General features: G+C 38.7%; 2 protein-coding genes across 5 annotated transcripts in view; one reads left to right on the top strand and one right to left on the bottom strand.

Annotated features, from left to right (window-relative positions):
* Positions 1 to 702: 702 nt before the first annotated feature.
* Positions 703 to 12,759, top strand: LOC139961002 (uncharacterized sodium-dependent transporter YocS-like). Its single transcript, XM_071959772.1, has 6 exons — positions 703 to 1,091; positions 2,367 to 2,524; positions 4,405 to 4,687; positions 5,530 to 5,737; positions 6,065 to 6,265; positions 6,749 to 12,759. Exons 2-6 carry the CDS (start codon positions 2,395 to 2,397, stop codon positions 7,130 to 7,132), a joined length of 1,206 nt encoding a protein of 401 aa, XP_071815873.1. The 5' UTR covers positions 703 to 1,091; positions 2,367 to 2,394; the 3' UTR covers positions 7,133 to 12,759.
* The window catches only part of LOC139960993 (uncharacterized), a 91,323-nt gene continuing 82,381 nt past the window's right edge, over positions 11,496 to 20,437 (bottom strand). For all 4 annotated transcript variants that reach the window (XM_071959754.1, XM_071959753.1, XM_071959752.1 and 1 more), the window contains 3 exons: positions 17,814 to 20,084; positions 16,780 to 16,841; positions 11,496 to 15,724 (listed from right to left, as the gene is read on the bottom strand). In XM_071959754.1, the coding sequence (XP_071815855.1) occupies positions 14,560 to 15,724; positions 16,780 to 16,841; positions 17,814 to 20,084 (3,498 nt within the window). In that variant the 3' untranslated portion in view covers positions 11,496 to 14,559. The remainder of the gene's footprint in view (positions 15,725 to 16,779; positions 16,842 to 17,813; positions 20,085 to 20,437) is intronic.

Genomic DNA, 20,437 nt, shown 5'->3' with positions numbered 1-20,437 from the left:
TATATTTTATTCATTTCTTGTATCATATTAGCCTATTTATGAAATATGAATGATCTGTTTCTGGGAAAGATCTCAGAATGAATATATTAAAGTATTAACTTCATTAGTAAAACACTGAGCTCACCTATTAGTGCAGTCGGGATATTATACATCGAATATCAAGAAATCATGTTCGATTATCAATCAATTAAATATATGCATAATTTATTTCGTGTGCAGTGAAAGTGAGACTTAAACTACTATTCCATTATCAAAATGTGTTTCTAAATCAACTGTACTGTTGCGACATGTTGTTTACTTGGTGTTACATTATATTCTGGTTCTTTATGGCTCTCTGCTTCAACAACTGTTTATCTCTTACCCTAGAAATATTTTTGGATAAGACTTCCTGTTCTATGCCCTAAGTTAGTTAACAATCTCATAAGCTATCACTACGATTGACACAATTTTCATACAAAAAACAAAACAATTTATGACCATTTCTTGCTGTGCCGTCTGGAGATGCTTGTCAGCATACAATTGCCTACCCATACCTTGATATCACATGTCAGGGTGTATATCAATTGCCCTGATCAGGTAATTTGAACAGCCCCAATGAAAAGCTGTAATGATATGCATCCCAGAACAGCTGTTGAGTCCGTATTGGCAACACACGCATATCATTACACAATGCCACACATACCCCGTAGATCGACTAAATAAAATATGCAAATCTTTTAAAGCTAGAACGCAGACGCGGTGAATTAAGCTGGTAGGAAATTTAAATGTCCTTTTGTTACAGCACATATTTTGGATAAGTGTGCACTGAAAAGCACGCTGTTCAATGAGAGAGACAAGGAGAGAGTATCGTGTACGTGTTGTGTATATGCTGCCATCGTATAGACTAAATTAACGACAGAATTTTCAATAATAACTAAAAATTAAGCAAACTCATTTTAACGTATCGCTTACATATCTGGACTGTTTTAAAATTGTATTAATGAAGTAAATGTTTTGTGGATTTTGATAATACAAAGACTGCTCGGAGACCAAGGAAACCTGGCAATGGTGATCTACTAAGATTGAGCAGCGAGAAAGAAACTTTATTTATGGTAGGCCCAATATTTTATCATAAATATCTTCACAACATTCAAGGGAGGTTTCTTGGCCAACATTTCTAACTGTTTAACAAATTTAATTAATTCATATATTTTAGTTTATTCATTCTCGCGTAATTGGTAGACCTTAATTTGTGTTCACGTTGCGGTCTCTACGGTGACTGTAGAGACGGATTTTGTTTGCAAGCAGGCTAGGCTATTTATTAATATAATCGTTGCCATGCGTCGTCATTTTGCGTTCCCACTTAACAGGCTGTATCCATAACCAGGGCCGTAGTATGTAGTCATGCCGTTGGGGAGGGGGCATTAAATAACGTACGCTACACACATGCTACAATGGTGGAAACGTTAACACCATCTTGCATTGAATCCCCCATATCCAAACAAATTTGTCATAGTGGATGAATATTGCAAGTGCACCCCCGCCCACCCCCCCCCCCTCCCAATTACATTTTTAATTACACCATGATAGATGAACCTTTAGCGACATGTAAGATTAGTTAGGAATAGTCTTCAACCACCGTGAAATGAATACATTATGCCATAAATTGGAAGACATGTGTCTGGTTTCCTTGTTTAATGTTCCGTTATTGGAATATCGTATCGAGAATGCAAGTTTCTCAATATACCAGATTATTGATGCCGTAAAATGTATCCTTCGTGTAATAAATAACTTCCCATTCAAAACATAACATAGAAACATTGAACCATACGATATGATTACTGCGTTGTAAGAATTTCAGCACATAACTGGCACTCTAAGTTAAGAAATGAATATAGCTTATTATTATTATTATTACTTTTATCATTGTTATTGTTATTATTATTTGCGTGTTATTATTATTGCGTGTTATTATTATTATTGTGTGTTATTATTATTGCGTGTTATTTTTATTGCGTGTTATTTTTATTGCGTGTTATTATTGTTGTTATTATTATTATTATTGTTATTATTATTATTATAATGATTATTATTATAATGATTAGTTTTATTATTGCGTATTATAATTATTATTGCGTATTATTATTATAATGATTATTACAATGATTATTATTATTGAGTATAATTGAGCATTTATATAATCAGCAACCATCAGGCGGAGAGGCGCTGCAATTTAGTCTCTACAATAGGTGGGGAAATGTCTTCGTTGCCAGTTGGCGTGGTCAAAGGAGCGTATTGCCATTTTGCTGAATAAGTTTTTCTCCCCTCTGATATTTTAGTTTAAGTTTCAGGCAAATGACTCATCAAGGTACAATTTCTTTTCACAGTGATATTGACAAGTAGAATACAACAAAGATGACTACCATCTTCCCGGAGTGGCTAGAAGCCGATGACGTAGTTCCAAACTCAAACGACACGTCATTCCTACCGCCTTTTCTAATACCAGTATGGGACGGCACATTGGAAGACATGGAAGGATTCACAAGTAAGGAACCCGCAAACCTATACATATTTTACATAAATGCTACTTTCAAATACTTATATTAAATGAAATAAAGATCCTCAAACAAGGGCGAGGGACCCGTGGATAATACAAGTTCCCAAAATTGTTTATAGTATTTCTACCACGCGTTGTGTCTTCACTCAGCCATTACTGACGAAAGAAAATCAGGTTTCGAATAGTTGTAAGTAGTTGATGATATGAAGAATTTGTACTGGACGCACTGACATCAACATACTATGTAATATCTCCATTTCATGATCAATATATATTTACTCCTGGTTCATTGAATATATTCAGGATCAGGAAGAGAATGGATTTTTACAAATGATCGACAATAACCTAAATATGTTCCTTAAATAAATTACCAAATTTTATTAATCCGACGATGCCGTATCACTGTAAGAGAAATATTTAAAATTTGATTAAATGGATGGTAATACCCCAATTGCGTCCACGGGGGGGGGGGGTGGAAAAGGAAAGTGTCATTGATTCGCTATTCTTTACCACCACGAGGCACAAAACAAAAATATTAACAACCGCTGTAGCAGCGGAAACAGCAACACCAAGATAAATTTATGCGAACGCCCTCGCATAGAAGTATTTCATTAACGTTACAGACATTGCCAGCCATTCCCACATTTCCAGCCTTACAACTGCAACCTACCAAATACTGTTACAGTATTTATCGCGCTCTTCGGATTAGCGACTATCTATTACAATTTTAGTTCAATTTCAATGGCAGTAATTTATGGCTGTATATTAGGCTACTGCGGACTTCCAGATTGTTACATTGTTGTTTCTGGCGCGTGCGGCAACGGACACAGCATAACTATAAGCATGTAGAGTTTATTATTCTAAATTGTCATCGGAAAGGCTTTGTACCGAAACGCTTTACTATACTCAGCTGGTCAAGCGCGTTAGCTAATAAACAAAACTATTGTAAAACACATCAATTAGTAGGAATGTAATTACAGCTGATACCGGTGATTTGGAACTTAATTGCGTCTGATAAAATTGCGTCTGAGTCAAGTACTATTCAACCTTAACAATGAATATTACATCGTAGGAGGACGGCCTGTTGAAAGAACTATAGCATGACGTAATATCATATGATAATAGGGTATAGTACGTTCTTTGTATGTCCTAAGCACAAAAACAAAAACTCTCTAGAGGCATATATAAGGACCGCTATATGACCAGGGGTTCTCATTTAGATTGCTATGGAGTAAAGAGTCGGATAGTTAGTTATTTTGTAACAAATATATACCTATGGTTGAGCAATGTGGACGATATGCTGGTAGGGTGTTCACGCCTAAGGACTTGTAGCTTTGATGTTATTCTTTAGCCTATACCTTAATTGTAGAGCTATAACCATATGGCTATCAGAGAGGCAATTTCTTGGCTCTGATGCGGGTGCGAGAGGTTGGGGGAGGGAGGGGTGGAGTTCGGTACCGGTGAAATCTGTAATAGGCTGTTTTTGTTTTGATGCTCTGACGTTTGAAGTATAATAGGAATGGTCTGCCAAAATTGGTGACATGTTGCTGTCATATGTAGTAACCATGAAGAAACTGTTAACTATGTTTTGTTAGTTTGCGTTGACTTTTATGTTGTGTTGTGTTATGTTACTTTATGTTATGGTATAAATGATTGTGACGTCAGAAATGGAAATTACCCGTCATCAACAACTCATGAACAATAATGAAGGTCATTTTCGCGAACAGGCTTGTTAGTAGATTCTATTCGACAAACCATTCCCATGAAAATGCATTTCACAAGTCGGTAATATATACCTCGCCCACGAGAGGCTACCAAGGAACTCCTATTGGAACTTATTTTTTTCTTTTCTATATCATTTTTTTCAGTCGTATGTGAGGTAATTATGGCTATGACCACAGCTGCAATAAACCTTGCAATTGGTTCACTGATGACTCGAGTTGAATTTAAACGACAATATAAGTTTCCAGGATGCCTTGCCGTCGGTTGCCTCTCTCAATTCATTTTGTTCCCTCTGGTGGTGTTTGGCTTGGTCCAAGCCTTAAAACTGGAATACGCGTACGCCGTAGGTATGTTGATGACGGCAGTCGTTCCAACCAGTTCTGTGGCAAGTTTACTGACGTTCTTTATGGATGGCAATATTTACGTCAGGTAAAGTTTGTAAGACAATGTCCTGATAATGACATCACTGCCTCAATGTAATAGAGATACAGGGAATTTAGGTATAGAAGGGTAAGGGCGGGCTTTGGGGACTGACGGAATAGTTGAAACAACCGAGAAATCTTGTGTGAGGGGGTAGTACTTATATACATATCTCTTTATTTCATTGGGCGTGTCTATGTATCTGGTCTAGTAGCAGGTCACGTGGACCCCAGGAAATATGTCGCCGGGTCCAATCTTGAAAGCTTCATTATTCCTTAAGTATAATATGAAAAATGACAATAAAATCAGTAATCCAAAAATTTCAAGGGCCTTCCTTTTGTAGGAAGGGTCTGTGCTAGTTTAAATTATGTTGTAGTTTCTCTTGAAATCTGTTCTCTCGAGACTGTTTACAATGCTGTGCAACCGTGACGAATATATTTGATTTGCTTAACACAGATATAATCACTAACGACAGCGTATGTAATTTATTGGTTCTGCCGTCACGTTCGATTGTTTTAACTTATCATGATACCAGAGGTCGTTGTTTTAAACTCCAAAAGACACAAAGTAGGATTAATATTCGGCATAACTTTGTTTCTAATATAGGGTTGTGAATGAGTGGAACGGTTTGCCTGAGAAAGTTGTATTTGCAAGTAGTGTCAATGGGTTTAAGAATGCTTTGGACAAGCACTTTAAGCATTGTAATCGGGTCTGAGTGTTTGTGTCTTCATTTTTTTCCCCTCCTATAGGGTCCTTGATGGGGTCTTGAGTGCACCCTCCTGATCCCTTTTTCTACTTCACTAAACTATGATACTTGTAACTCTAAGCTGTTATTTGTTTTCATGTTACAGCGTTGCTATGACTTTTATAAGTACAATCATGTCCGTCGGCATGATCCCAGCTCTTTTCTTCTTTCTGACCGAGGACGTCTCCATGGAAACAGTACAAACTCCTGCATACGCCCTCATCATCGCGCTCCTTCACATGACAATTCCACTCTTGATCGGAATATTTTGCCGCAAGTTATTGAAACCTATTTGGAATAAATTACTTGTGATGGTAAGTAATGGTATGTATGTATGTATGTTTGTGATGGTTGTCATGGTAAAACACGTGCACTGGCGAATGCAGCGAATAAGTTTAGTTTTAGATGGCTCAAAATAGACAAACTCTTCCTTCCACGTTACACTTTTCCATCAGTTTGTTTGTGAAAATTTACGTCACATATTCCACTGATTTCGTTGATTTCACATATATCATTTAAAATGAATTGTTTGGCTCCTTTTCTATTGCTTATAGTATTCATGTCAGGTTACCGTAGTTTATTTACTTATCAATAGTTTATTTCATGTGAGTTTTGATCTGTTTTGTCTCTTTCCTTTCAAGTTTGGGCTTTCCTGTGGTCTGCTTGGGTTTGCAGGTAATATTATCCTGCAGTTTTCTCTAAACAAAGCTCTACTCAATGCGCCTGTGAATGTTTTCTACGCCCTTGCCCTGCTACCAGTTATCTCGTTCATCATGGGCTACGGTATGGGCTGTGTGGGCAGACAGGACGAACCAGCCAGAAAGGCTTTGGGGATATCTTTGGTAAGTTATAATCTGTTTTAAATGCTCATCAACATTAATTATCACGAAATTTTGAGGATGATAGCAAAAGTGTTAGTTTTTCAAAAGTTCTGTTCTGGAGAATGAGACCCCTAAAAAATGATGCTCAAATATTGAGGGGTGTCTTACATTAGGGAGCTCTGAATGTCCCAAAGGAGGACATGGTGTGATATGGGATGGGTTGTTGGTGCTATGGGTGTTGGAGGGTGTTGTGATGTATAATTATGAGGTGCAGATTAGAAAGAATGATGGGGGGGGGGATATAAATATTCCTAACATACTCTGTAGAGTCTTCTTATGAATTATATTATATAAATACATTATGTTTATAGACCTATTCTATAATTTAATTTACCTGTTCATGCTAAGTTAAGACACATTCTCGATGTTCCTCGCTACCACTAATCTAATCTCTCCTTTCACAGTTCCTCGCTACCACTAATCTAATCTCTCCTTTTTTCATAGGTTTATCACAACATGGCTATCAGTCTTCTTAGTTTAAGTTCATCTGATGTACACGATCAAAAATGGACGGAGTTGACCACTTTCCCTTCCCTTTACACCCCCGTGACGGGAATTTACGGACTTGTAGCGGTCATTCTCTACCTGGTCTGCTTCTCGGTGGACCATGAGTCAGGATTAAGAGCAAACCACGGGATCAGATCCGGCTACCGGATAATCAGTGACGAGGATTATCCAGAACCCAACAGTAATGTCGTTTCAGCCAAAGATTACAAGAAAATAAAAGGGGAAGATTTGAATAATTTAGGGTTAGTCGGCAGAGGAGGGGAGATCATGCGCATTGATTCTATCACCATGCCAACGGTTGCTGAAGAATATACCAGTTAATGCAAGTTACTCAGAAATGTCAGTAGTGAGACACACCCCGGGTATCGTACGATTGACTGCTATATATGCCGTAAACCAAATTAATTCCAGAAATGGTGGGGTGCAATAGAAACCAGAATGCAAAATGCATTGAGGTTCGATGACTTCAATGCACTACACTTCTGCTTGTTAACCAGAAGTAGCTGATACAATAAAAATGGCCCGAACCACTATTTTGATGTACAATTACACAATGGCATGATAAACACAGGTCAGTATGCTGTACGTGGCAATACACACCTCCACCAAAAACAAGTATGATAAGTAGCCACGATTCCCAGATATCATGTAAAGGGTTTTAGAGTTTGACCTCTGGTGACCTCAAATGCGATTTGACCAAGCAACAGATTCTTGTACTCAATATGGCAACTCCATATACCATGTATGAAAAGTATCCATGATTTCTACCATGAGAAATCATGTCTTAGCGGTTTTCAGGCCTCGACAAATATTTTTAAAAGTACTCGCTATTTGGCGACCGTGACTAAAAATCTACTCGCCAAATTTCACTCGCCACTAGGCCTATGATTGCTGTTCAAGTCTCCATAGTACAGATCTACAACATCAATACTTTCTGTGAAGAAAGATGCAATCTGTGCTACGTAATTGCACCTTGGAATATTATGTTTATGTGCAATATGAAATTTAACCTTTTTCCACCAAAAGTATCAACAAAGTAAAACATGACGCAGAATTATAAATAAGCAGCTATGCCTACTATAGTGTCTCAAACAATTAAAATAGGCCTACAAAATCTGTAAAATACCTACGAAGATAGCTTGGCTTCTGTTACATTAGGGCTCCTCTATTTTACTAGGCATATACTATACAGTAACTAGGTGTGCGCGAGTCCTAAGCCTATATACAGTACCCAACTGCTACTTTGAACTTGCTCGATTAGAGCGACTGCGTACATTTTCCCAATTATTTATCTTGTCTTTTAGCTGCAGATTGATGCGCAAAAACATATTGCTATTATTCCATTACACTGCCTAAATCAAAGCGATATTTTACGCAATGAAACATTGAGGTTGTAAGAGCATCTATCTTCCAAAAATCCTAGCAGCAACAACAGCAAACTTGTCTCATAACTCCTTAAATTGTTCTATACTTTGCGAATTATGACAGGAGGAAAATTGCCTTAAGAAATAATTAAGCAGATGTTTTGCCATCTTAAGTGTATTGGTATTCTGACTCGTTAAGCTTAGTAGAAACTTGATAAATGGTATGTAGATCCCTTTGGTCTGCACATTAATGCTTTTAAATTGGTGGAGGTCAGCATAGGTCACTTGAAAACCTTCAATAACAGCAAAAAAAAAAAAAAGGGGGGTGGGGACTTGGATGAACTTTATACTTGATAGGTAGGTCCATATTAATGCAGGAACCATGCTGATCACTTGAGGTCAGCATTGGTCAAGACTTCATTATAATGTTAGTAACGAGAAAGGGGAAGAGGAGGCCAGAGACATTTCAGTTCAAAGCAGAGCTAAGCTGAAAAGCTTTGAAAGTGTTCTGCTTTCAAAGAGAAGTTTATGGATGCTACTGATTGGGTTTTACTTGCTGGAGTACAGAGTCAAGACAAGCACCAATGGTTATTCATTCATAGTGTCTGTAATCTTACAAATGTCAGTTGAAGTGCAACATTATTACCACTGTTCAAGTCAGTGAAACTCAATGAAACATTTAATCTGTGGATAGTTTGTATCCGTTTAGATGTGTTAGTTTCATAAGAGATGTGAAACCTTTGTTGTTCATAAATGTTTTCCGGTTTTGTATTGCTCCTCGGAAGTTGTATGCTAAGCGATAGAAGCGTCTGTCTATGGAGGGCGTCCGACGCATCTTGCCAGTGATACGTGATTTCAAAGCAGTCAAACCAAGCTATGGTACTATGTCTCCTAATCACTGAACGGTGAATGTTTGCCAAAAATTTGTTAATAAATTACCTAAGTGTAGATAGTGGGTTGTGGAAGGCTGTGCTATAAATTATTTAGATATATTTTGGTATACTTTGGTAAGGTTGGTTTGCCCCATCCTCCATACTAATCTGTCATCTCTTAAACTTATAAGATTCAAATATTTAAGTGACCAAATTCCTTTCATGGTCTTTAACATTGACATTAGTTAACTACTTCAGCCCAACTTCCTATGTTAAGTATGTTCGGCTAGTGACATCTCCAATAAATGTGTAGTGATACATAACGGGTAAGTGTTGTACTTTGTTGGAGAATCACATTTTTGCATGTCTGTTCAAGTGCAACCACTGCATATACTACTACCTGTGTGACCTTGCCATGCCATGTCAGTATGTTGTACATTTCCATTTCAACTTGGTCACTTAAAGGCATTGAAGACTTCCCCAAACCGCGTGCGGCCATCTAAAAAAGTTAACTTTCTGTTGCTTACAAGTGACGTTTTTTCGTGTCGCTACAAAATGCAGACAGTAATGTCCATCGCTGTATCGTTTGCATACTGTGCTGTGGGTATTGACTGCAGCTGTATGTATTGACTGTACACTAGTGTTCAATTACCGACGGTAGCAAGCTGTATGTGTATTTTCTGGGATCGATGGTGGTGTTTAACACTTCTGTTACACCTCATTCGAAACTAGGTCAAATTACCGGCATTAGACGTTTCTCTATGAACGAGTCTTCATATCCTTTAAGGGTATTGGATTGTATATGAATAAATGGGTTTCTCATTGTCAACAGAACTGACAAATTTAAGCGTTCCTCCTCAAGTTCTCTTTGACCTTGCTCTTTGACAAAATTGCTGGATACTGTACTTCTGGTTTGTGACTTGGGTTTGGTTCTGTAATTTCAAACATTATTACAGTAATACAGTCATACTACAGTAATACATACTTCAGTAATACAGTCTGACCTCCCCCTAATTCCATTATCGGGGTCCCCACGCCTTACGCTGATAAGCAAAAAGAAAAGACAAAATGTGTGTTTTTTTTTTGTGCTGTTTCGATGTTTATTAAGGTAGTTTTCCACTTTTTTTACTCTTTTTCTTGATGCATTTTCAAGCGCTGAAACAAACATGTTGGAGAAACTGAAATACCAATATATATAGCAAAGGATCTCCCAACTTTCACTGATTTATTTATTCGCATACCTTAAATGATTTATTCATTCGCATATCTTAAATCCTCAGAGGAGGAGGAGGAAAAAACAGAAATTAGAACACGAACTGGTAATAATATAAATAATCGTGGAAGGGGTTAAACTTTCGATGGCAAACTTGCCTTTGAAACAAGTTAGATGATCATTTTCCTCAGAAAATCAGAAAGAAAAAACTAATTTTATATAAAAACTTAGTCCCACTTCATAACACTATAACAATGATAATACATGTCATTAAGAGACCAATTTAACTGCAGATACACCTCACGCTACACAAACTGTGCTATATCATTAATGTTAGTGTGCAAGTACAACATTACAAGTTGATTCCTGTCAATAATGGAGCTTTTCTGTGATAAAGATCATATATATCACACATGACACCCCCCCCCCCCCGCCACCTCTTCGATAGGGGAAAAAACTATAAATTTACCTCTTTTGAAGAAAACAAAAATTGATAGTGTTTTTTAATTTAAATAGCAGGATTATGTCTTGAACCTTGGAGGTGATCAGTCTCAAACATTCTCTCATTTGCTATTTTTAGTTTGTAAGAGAATCGCAACAATCTCTACAATTACTGACAAACAGGAAAGTGGGCGGTCCAGTAGAGAGAATTAAGAGATTACGAGAATGAGCGCCTTTGTTGGCTTTGAGATCAATTAAGATTAATCATAATAATAAACATAATACCTACCCCTACAGTATTACAACACTAGAAATCTGAATTATTTAGAAAGTCTCATTCATGCTCAGACCGTCATTTATACAATGAACATTCATTCTATTCATTTGCACCTAGTGTTGCTTAGACTTCATAACTTATCCAAATTACTGGCCAATGTTCCTTGAACCATTCCGGCATTCCTCCAACTAGAGAGAACGTCCTGGAATTTTCCTTTTCGGAGTCACGAAAACCCATGTAGCATTTTCCAGGGATGACATTTTGCTCCACACACAACCACTAGTTCATGAGTAAACATATTTCTTGAATGGAGTTCGAATGGAGTATAGCAAGCTACTTTGATAACCTTTCATGTATTTTGTTGTGTGTGTATATATATATATATATATATATTTTTAGTGCATATTAATCTCACTCAATGAATATGGCTTAACACTTCAGTACTACCAATAGATTATATTCAAAATGAGTACACTGCTGCTCTTTAGTATAGCAACGTGAAACTGTTAGGTTTATGTTTTGTCGTTTAGTACTATAATTATTAGCGTTTCATTCTATTTACCTAATATCGAACGAAAAGGAATGAAGGGAGGATATCACGACAGGATCACGTTTAAAAATGTGCTACACACTTCATGGAAATTACTTCAAAAATGTGGCTTATAACTAGCCCAACACTTATGTGGTTTTTATCTTTTCTTATAGCCTTAGTTATTTATCGATGAAAGTGAACACAGAAATAGACAAAAAGGTGTAAAATAAATAATTTATAAAAAGCAAAAATTGATATATATGTGTGTATATATATAATGAAACAGAATGTTAGGATGATAATGACACACATTAGGTCACACCTCGGTTAAACCGTTAATGTATGCCACAACAGGACTAGGGCAGATCTATATTCATCTCACATCGCAAGGTGACATGTCGGAAAACCATTCGAGAAAGATGGCAACGAAGAGGAGACTAAAAGGGGTGTTTTTCCCCCTCCAACAGACAGACAGACAGGCCAACCAACAGATGAAATTTAGTGTGGTGGGCCCTGATGCAGGGTAATAAATGTTCAGTTTTATACACTCTATATGAATTAACACGTGCAGTAACTTTGACATTGATAAAATCTTTCCATAGAAGTGCCAATAAACCATGCAACTAATTTTTGATAAACTGTCTGAAAAGACTTCCAACAACCTCAAGGCCACTAATTAACTGGAGCGTTTCCTATTGGAATCTAACACATTTATCAAAGCTGGTTGATGTTTCTAATTTCAATTAAAAGTGCAGTATCATACTAAATCTTTAATTTAATTTTTACGTCAACTTCCAAGAATAACTTGCAGCAAAGAGGTTACAGATAGACCAAGAGAACTGGCGAGCCTACGATATGACGACCATTATTGAAATATTGTAAATCTTCACAGTTATGATGCAAGAATAGGATTACTTGCTTCTTCAGCAACCTACCCACTTTGAAACATGCAGCAGACTAAAAACTGGATAAAAGGAATTTCAGAGCACTACCCATATGAAAAAAATAGCTACAACTCTTGTCAGAAGAATCTAACCCTTTGGGACATTAACTGTTACATTGGTGAACATGCAAGTGTAGAGCTAACACTGCCACCAACAGTTAACTATATACAAGAAACAAGTGAAATTAGTTTGGTTACCACATCTTATCTTTTTTAAGTGCATAGAAGGTACAAAAAGAAATATGGAAAAATCGGGGCAGAATTATCCCCTAGGAATTTGAAACGGTGAAGAAAATATATAAGGAAGGAAAACAAAACATGGGGAAAAGCTATCAAATCTTAACAGGTAAACTTAACCTCAACAAAATGGAAGCATTGACTTCTGACTTACACAAAGCATGCATGCATGCAAAGCATACACAATTAATGCATGAGTATAACACGACAGTTTAACATCATCATCATCATCATCATCATGTGCTCCCCATTTAACGAATGGCATATAAAAAAATAAAAAAAAGTTGATTCAACCTTTTATATTTTGCTATCCATCAAACAAAAGCAACATTAGGTTGGTTGTCACTTTAAGCTATAATCAATTTTCTCACCAATATAAAATCAAAAAACATTTCCTTGATCTAATAAATAGTGTAATACATATAGCAGTGGAGGAAGGTGACTGTGGGTTTACTACATGCTTTTACCAGTGCCTAACAAAGAGCTGTATACAGCTCAAAAATATAAACCTCATTGTACACATTTTGTCATGTTCTTACCAATTTTTTTCTTTATTTTTTTTCTCTATTTTTGCTTCAAATTTATAACATACCAGTTGTACCTTTTCCAATTTTATGAGTCACTTCAACAAAAGTGAAGCAATGCAATATGGCAATTTTTCACGACTGGGAGGTGAGAGCACCCTGATGATGATCCAATTTTACATCTTTGTTTCATGCAATTGAGAGTCGGATACCAATTTCATACCGAGTTGCAAACTTGATCAAAAACATGTCAACCACTTAATTTAGTTACTTCTCTTCCAAATGTACTACTAACATACACACATACATACACAAAGAATGTTCTTCTTCAACTTAACTTCTTTTACCATTTACATGAAAGCCAATCTGTATCATATATATTAGTCCAAATCCGTATGTGCGACTCATAATCGTCGCACCTTATACAACCTTGCAGTAACTCTATGGTAGTCTCATTACTTAACATAGATAACTAGAAGCCGTTAACTTACCTGTCAAGATACTACTATGTGAAACCCTTTGCCTAACCTTACCACAACATTTGTTCAACTTGGTCCATCCTAGTGTAGTTACCTTTTGCTTTAAAGATAGTAATGCCCCACTTAAAAGAACCACAGAGGAATGCATTCCCTGCAACAACAACAACAAAAGTGTGACGAACTGCTTATTTATTTTCAAGAGATTCAGTTCTGAATCATCTTCATTATGACAACAATGTTAGGTTGTCAGCAGATGTCAATCTACTACCTATTAACGCCTTACAGCTATCAATACATTTATGACCCTCCCTTTACACAGACAGGGGGTGTGGGGGCTTGGTTGGAAGAAGAGGAACTACGATCACCAATAGCAGATACAATATTTGAGACCTTGTGATCCAATGAGTGTTTGTAGACATTCCCCAAGAAGAGTTACTACACATTCCACATCCTTTACATGGTGATACCCACACTGCATGTACCAGCAAAATCCTAACCTTGAATTAGCAGCCCTTGGCCTTCTCTTATGTTGCAATAACAAGCCATCAACAACTGTTTATGATTCCCTTAACCACTTGGTTGTTTTGATAAGACTTTAGATTTAGAGATGACGACCCAAGAATCCTTCAATCTATAAAGTGATCCTTCCTTTTGACTGCACTATGATGTGACATGACCACTTCCAGGCACTAATCCTAAGCTGGCTAGCCGGGGAGTTACTTCATAGGCTATTGTTAACATATGTATGCAATGAAAGAATTGCTACCTACAGATTCATGCAGGCACTGCTGTTAATATGATGTATGGCTGCTATGGTGGTTACAATTCAACAACATGCTTAAATATTATAGTACTCAATTACATAGCTAGGAGACATCTGTCCTGGCCACTTCTATCATGTGAGTATGGTCACTTGATGGATCCACTTCCGCCATCGCATTTTGACCTCTAGCCTCAAATGAGTCCTTGCGTTGGATATTCAAGCAGCCATCTTGAGAGACATTTCCTTCCATGCCAACAGCACCACCCTGTTGAACTACTACTTTGCCACCTGATTCCCCCTCGCCTACTGCTGATTGTACACTAATGCTACTATACTCCGATGGTTGATTGTCAGCTAACCTCGGTCCACTATGCTTAGGGTCCCTTCTGACAGTCTGACTGGTACCTTCGACGGGTTCAACAGGTGTGTCCTGTATAACCATCCTACCAACCTGTTGGCTGTCAAGGTACCTTGGCTGTTCAATGAGTCCTTGATAGGGATCTGTTATAACAGGGTTCGTATCTTTCTTATTCCAAGCTGCCATGGCAGCTTCGACATGTTGGACCTCTATATTGGACTGAGAGCGCTGGGGGATGTAACCCCTACCATTGCCCTGTCCGTCAGATAAGTTCCTGGTGTGAGTTGTAGGATGCATGGGCATATTCTGTGTACTGCTGCTGTGGGATAAAACCACTTGTTGAGACTGAGTGGGAAAGCTCACTGTGCGGTGGACTGGGTGTCCCAGCCCTACCATGGCACCATCTGGTGAAGGCTGATTAGCTGCTGCTGAAGGAGGAGGCACGGACGATGAAGATGACGATGACAAAGAACTAGCTGCTGCAGACGTGGTCGTCTGGGTGACCCCGGACGATAAACCATATTGAGCTGTTGGTACTGTACTATACACGTAACCCATGCCTATATTAGGTGGTATACTCATAGCACTGAATGGCAGAGAACCTGGAAACTGGGATGTGTTGTACGGCAGCATCCCACCCATGGTGGAACTGTGCTGTCCAAAGACACCTTGTTGTGCTGCCGCCGCTGCTACGGCCATTGGGTGGTTTCCATCCGGAGGAATGTAATTGGTGGACATACTCGGCTGGAATGAAGGTAACATGTTACCCATCTGCATGAAGTTGTGGTAGGGGCTCTGTGGTGGAGTCAGAGTCACGTACGGGTTTGTCGCCGTCATGCTGTACTGGCTGCATAAATTCTGCCATTCTTCGCACTGTCTCCGTAACATCTCCTTTCTTTCTAATTCATGGCTGTAAAAATAAAGGACGCACGTAAGATCTCGTGATCGTAACCAAATTTATGTAATTAAATGAAAAAACTGAGTTTTCTTTCGATGTTTGTGAAAATTGAATTGCCCTATGGATCAATCATGAGTCAATGCATTTTGCTATTGTTTCTATCTTCTCCTTTGCATGATAACTGAGTAGTACAAACTATAGTACTAAGCAAAACAGTAATGATATGTAACCCTTCCCGGTTGGGACAATTTTTTCTATAGTGTACTTTCATGTCCCACAAGTTCCAAAGCACTTGTATTGTCTGTACGAGCAGTATGAATATCATGTTTCTATCAGATTAAGGTTAGAAACTGTTCGTACTGTCAATAAGAGTGCTTTGAAGCATGATATGGGAGGAGAGTTTAAGAGAGGTGTTAGCATTAGGAAATTGTCCCAACTGGCTGGTAACCCAGTCTATTCTTTGACAAGCTTACAACCACATCCCACACACACATACATTCAAAACTCTGCTATATTAACAGACCTTAATTTGTTTGTTTTTATTCAACATTCAATTTATTGTGGAAGAGTTAAAAAATATACACACAACCCATTCTAACATAAGTAGGTTTCAACAACAATTCCGTGCCAAGAGCCACAATCACCTCTGACACAGTTAGAACAGATATTTTAGATTTTTAAAACTATTTTAAACAAGAGACCAGTAAACCTTCATCTCATTTCTAAACTTGGAGAGATTCAGAACTACAAAGATGTAGACAGACCTGCAGATTTTCCTCTCTTTTTTTTTTTTTTTCTTCTCTTGATGGGCGATATTAATTTTTAAGCCATTGCTTAAATCCATTGTTAGAAGGGTTTAGACTAATGGACTGAAAGGGGAACTTTGTTCCTTAAAATTTTCTTATAAATTATTATTTTATGCATTGTTCACTAAATACAATGCATATAAATGAAATGGTTGTTTTATGTGCCACATAATGAGTGATTCGTCTTTCAGTTTGTAAAATCTTTAAAAGAAATTCCCGACGAGGAACACTTAAGGTTAAAACAGCAATTCCGTTACAAACCTTTGACGAAGTTCTTCAAGTTCTTTCACCTTGTCCTGGGTTGGCATCAAAGTTGCAGCCAACTAAAATTTTCAAGAGAAACAACATATATATGCCAATCAAACCAAAATCAACTGTAACATTTGAAGAGCTTGGGACATCAACTTGTAAGGAACTAATAACTTTATTTAAAACCTGACAAGCAAACATGGTTTGACTGAAAATAATCATACAAAAAATAGTGGTTAGTTCCTGTTCTTACCTATTTTAAATTTTAGGTAGCAATTATCTTAATTTCAGAAGGTATCTTTAGTCAACTAGCAGAGCATGCAGAAATGGCTTTCTACTTTCAAGCAGCTTTTTGTGTTGATATTTAAGAAACAAAATCCATTTTTGAAACTAAATTCCGATAATAATGCAGGCCGTTAGTATACAAGCCAATTTTCACTTCAGATGTATGTTCAACTGCAAGGTTGTACCTTAAATTACTGTTTGTCCCTTTGACATTCTGAAGAATGTTAGTTATAATGGGGGGGGGGGGGGATCCTATTCAACCGTGGCATGACTTGTGAAGCAATTTTATTTTTGGCAATGAATTTGATAAATCTTGAACTTAAATCAGATACTACATTCCATTAACATCGCCAATTTGTTAAAAAATAAGTTCTTTGGAATAATGATCCTTCCCTCCCCCACCTCCCTCCCCTCAAAACCAAAAAATCCTACATGCTCTGAATATAATGTGATTAACATTAATATAAAAATGTGTCTGTGCTACAAATTGTCAGAACCAATGCAATCTATACTCACTTTATTCTCATTTGGTGACAAATCTAGGATGTCGTAGTTTGATCAATTGTCAGTAATTGACAGAATGGCTCAATAAAACTACTTGAAATATGAGCACTCACCACTGAGGGCAAACTTTGATTCAACGATATTATTAACACACAAAACATTTCTTACCATTTACGTTCCTTACTATAATGTGTCAATAGATAAACTGAACCTTACATGTGAAACAACTGTAGGTACTAGAGAGGCTTTGAACTCACATTAGAATTGGGCGAGGAGTTGGTGCGCTCTAAGACGGGCGGGTTGTGCATACCACCTCCTGGTAGAGATGCCTGCGATGTGGTACTTTTGACACTCTGGGCACTGTCTGGTCGAGGAACCATATAGACGTTTTCGTTTCCTTCTCCTACAGGTGCAGGTATCGAGCTACCCTCTGATGTCAAACTATCTGGAGTTCCTCTATCACTCCCTTGAACACTAAATTTACCATCAGTGAATAAACCTTGGCTTTGTTGTTGTTGCTGGGAAGAAGCACCAATGTCCACTATCTCTTCTCTTGGTAACTCTGGATCGGCATATGCCGATGGCTGAGGCCTTTCTGGTAAGCTGTCCTTCCTCTTGACTTCCTCTGGCTTTTCTTCTACTTTGGACACCTGAAACCGACCTTTGGCAACTTTTGCAGTCTCTTCTTCTACCTCACCCGGCTCCATCTTAACCACTTCAGCCTCATGTTTGGGTTTCCCTGCTTCACCGTCTGACATTTTTCTTACCGGTTCCACCTGTTTGCTCACCTGGAAACGTCCAATCTTTTGCTCCTTCTCGGGTGTTTTTACATTTAAACTACTGGAAGACATTTTATCTGCTACTTCAGAGCCTACTACTGCTGCTGCTGTTTCTAGGTCCTTTGGTGATTGATCTTCTTGGACCTTCTGGACGGTAAATCTTGATGGGCCGGTGGAATCCTGACTCTCTTGTTTGCCCTCAGCAGGAGGGATGTACAGCTTCAGTGGTGGTGTGTCCTCCTTTTGTCCTCCCGCTGAAGGTTTTGACGCTTGATGGCTGGGAGAGTCTTTCACTTCTATCACTTCTGTCTCTCCAGTATTTGTTTCTGCTATTTCAACACCTTGATTTGGTATCTGCGGGTCGCTCTGCTTTACTTGGGGAGCAGCATTTTGCTGCAAAGGGACGGCAGCTGGTTGGTGCAATCCCACTGGTTGGGGTTGATTCTGCTGTTGATGCATGCCCATTTGTTGTGGCATACCAGAAGCCTGTTGTGGCATACCAGATGCCTGTTGAGGCACACCTTGTTGTTGTTGTTGTTGCTGCATACCTGATTGTGGCATCATACCAGCAGCCTGTTGCATACCTTGTTGCTGTTGAGGCAGCATGTACCCTTGGTTGAAAGCTTTCACTTGCTGTTGTTGTTGATGATGCTGTGGATACATCTGTTGTTGGCCATAAAATGCCATGGGATCCACACCTGGGGGAAGCTGAAAAAATGCTCCCATAGGTATACCTGTCTGCTGTTGAAGATAATACAGCTGCATCTGCTGCTTGGCCACAGGAAGGCCATAGACAGGCTGGCCTGCTTGGCCAGCCATGGGTTGTTGAACATTGGCACCCATCATTCCACCGGGAAGAGGTGGCTGCGTTTGCTGCAGAAACTGTTGCACAGGAGCAGCGGGATTCTGTACAGGAGGCTGACTGAATGCTGACTTTTGCTGCTGTGGCTGCTTCTTATTGTGGAGTTTAGACAGCTTCTGATCGAGATCGGCTAAAGCTTGACGAGAATGGACATGCTTCACTTTGTTTTGCTGGGCCACACCTTGCTGGGACTGTAATCCCTGCTGCTGATTAGCAGCTGCTTGCTGACCAGCTAAGAGCTGCTGCTTAGCTGTGATAGGCTGAGAAATGGGTACGGACGAAGGGTGCGAGGGGTCCTGTGTAGGCAGCACGACATTCTGTTGAGTAGCGTGCTTCACATATGTGGTTGGTTGACCTGTGGCAGACGTGACGACTACAGGTTGTGTGTTACCTTCTAGACTGGGCTGAGTGTCTGGCACATCTGTGGTATTTGAAACAGGTGCATTATCTGTCTGGACAGGTACATCTGTAGCTTGTCCACCAGACAATTGCCTGGCTACAGTAGGTTGAGCAGTTTTAGTTGTGGCAGCTTGTATATTAGTTGTAGGGTAGACTGGTTGGGGAGCTACCACACCACTAGCTGGATCAGAGGCAGCAGCAACTACAGGTATCTTGGGTTGTTCTTCCAGATTTACAGGTGATTGCATAGCTCTCGTTAACTCCACTGATGTTACAGGAGCTGCCGCAGACGTCTGTGTAAGTATCGGCCCCGCAGTGTGGCTACCAGTCACTGCTGCAGTTGTAGTCGGAGTCACATTCTGGGGGCTCACTACCTTCTCAAGCCTTTCTATTGGTTGAGCATTATCCTCTCTAGGTGAGATTGGTGCCTCTGGAGGGGACTCCAGTCCAGCTGTAGGTGTATTTGTCTCCTTCACAGCATTTTGATCCTGTAATAGGAGAAAAACATACTTTATGGAGTTCAAAGATAACTATCACCATCAAAGTTACAATGCGCAAACAATGGGTTACACACATTGGGCAACTTATCTTCAAAGATGATTAATGAAGATCATACAACATCCTCACTCATCCCTGTACACCCCCCCCCCCATCACAGTAAGGTAGCAGAGATTTACAACATCCTAACAGTTGCAAACAAATCAAAAGTTTTTGAAAATTTTTCGGGGTAAAACGTTTTTGGATTGCAATCAGTAAAAGGGCAATGTTGAACACTGACAGAACTCTCTTTGGGGTATCATACAATTATGTGTGCGACTCTAACTTTGCAGTAGAACAAATC

This window comes from Apostichopus japonicus, chromosome 20 (assembly GCF_037975245.1).
Source record: "Apostichopus japonicus isolate 1M-3 chromosome 20, ASM3797524v1, whole genome shotgun sequence".
Lineage (NCBI taxonomy): Eukaryota > Metazoa > Echinodermata > Holothuroidea > Aspidochirotida > Stichopodidae > Apostichopus > Apostichopus japonicus.
This window is presented reverse-complemented; position numbering and strand designations above follow the sequence as displayed.

Coding starts and splice junctions, on each gene's coding strand:
- LOC139961002 (XM_071959772.1), top strand. CDS start 2,395: ATGACTACCATCTTCCCGGAGTGGCTAGAAGCCGATGACGTAGTTCCA. Junction 2,525..4,404: donor AGACATGGAAGGATTCACAA/GTAAGGAACCCG, acceptor CATTTTTTTCAG/TCGTATGTGAGGTAATTATG. Junction 5,738..6,064: donor GGAATAAATTACTTGTGATG/GTAAGTAATGGT, acceptor TTTCCTTTCAAG/TTTGGGCTTTCCTGTGGTCT.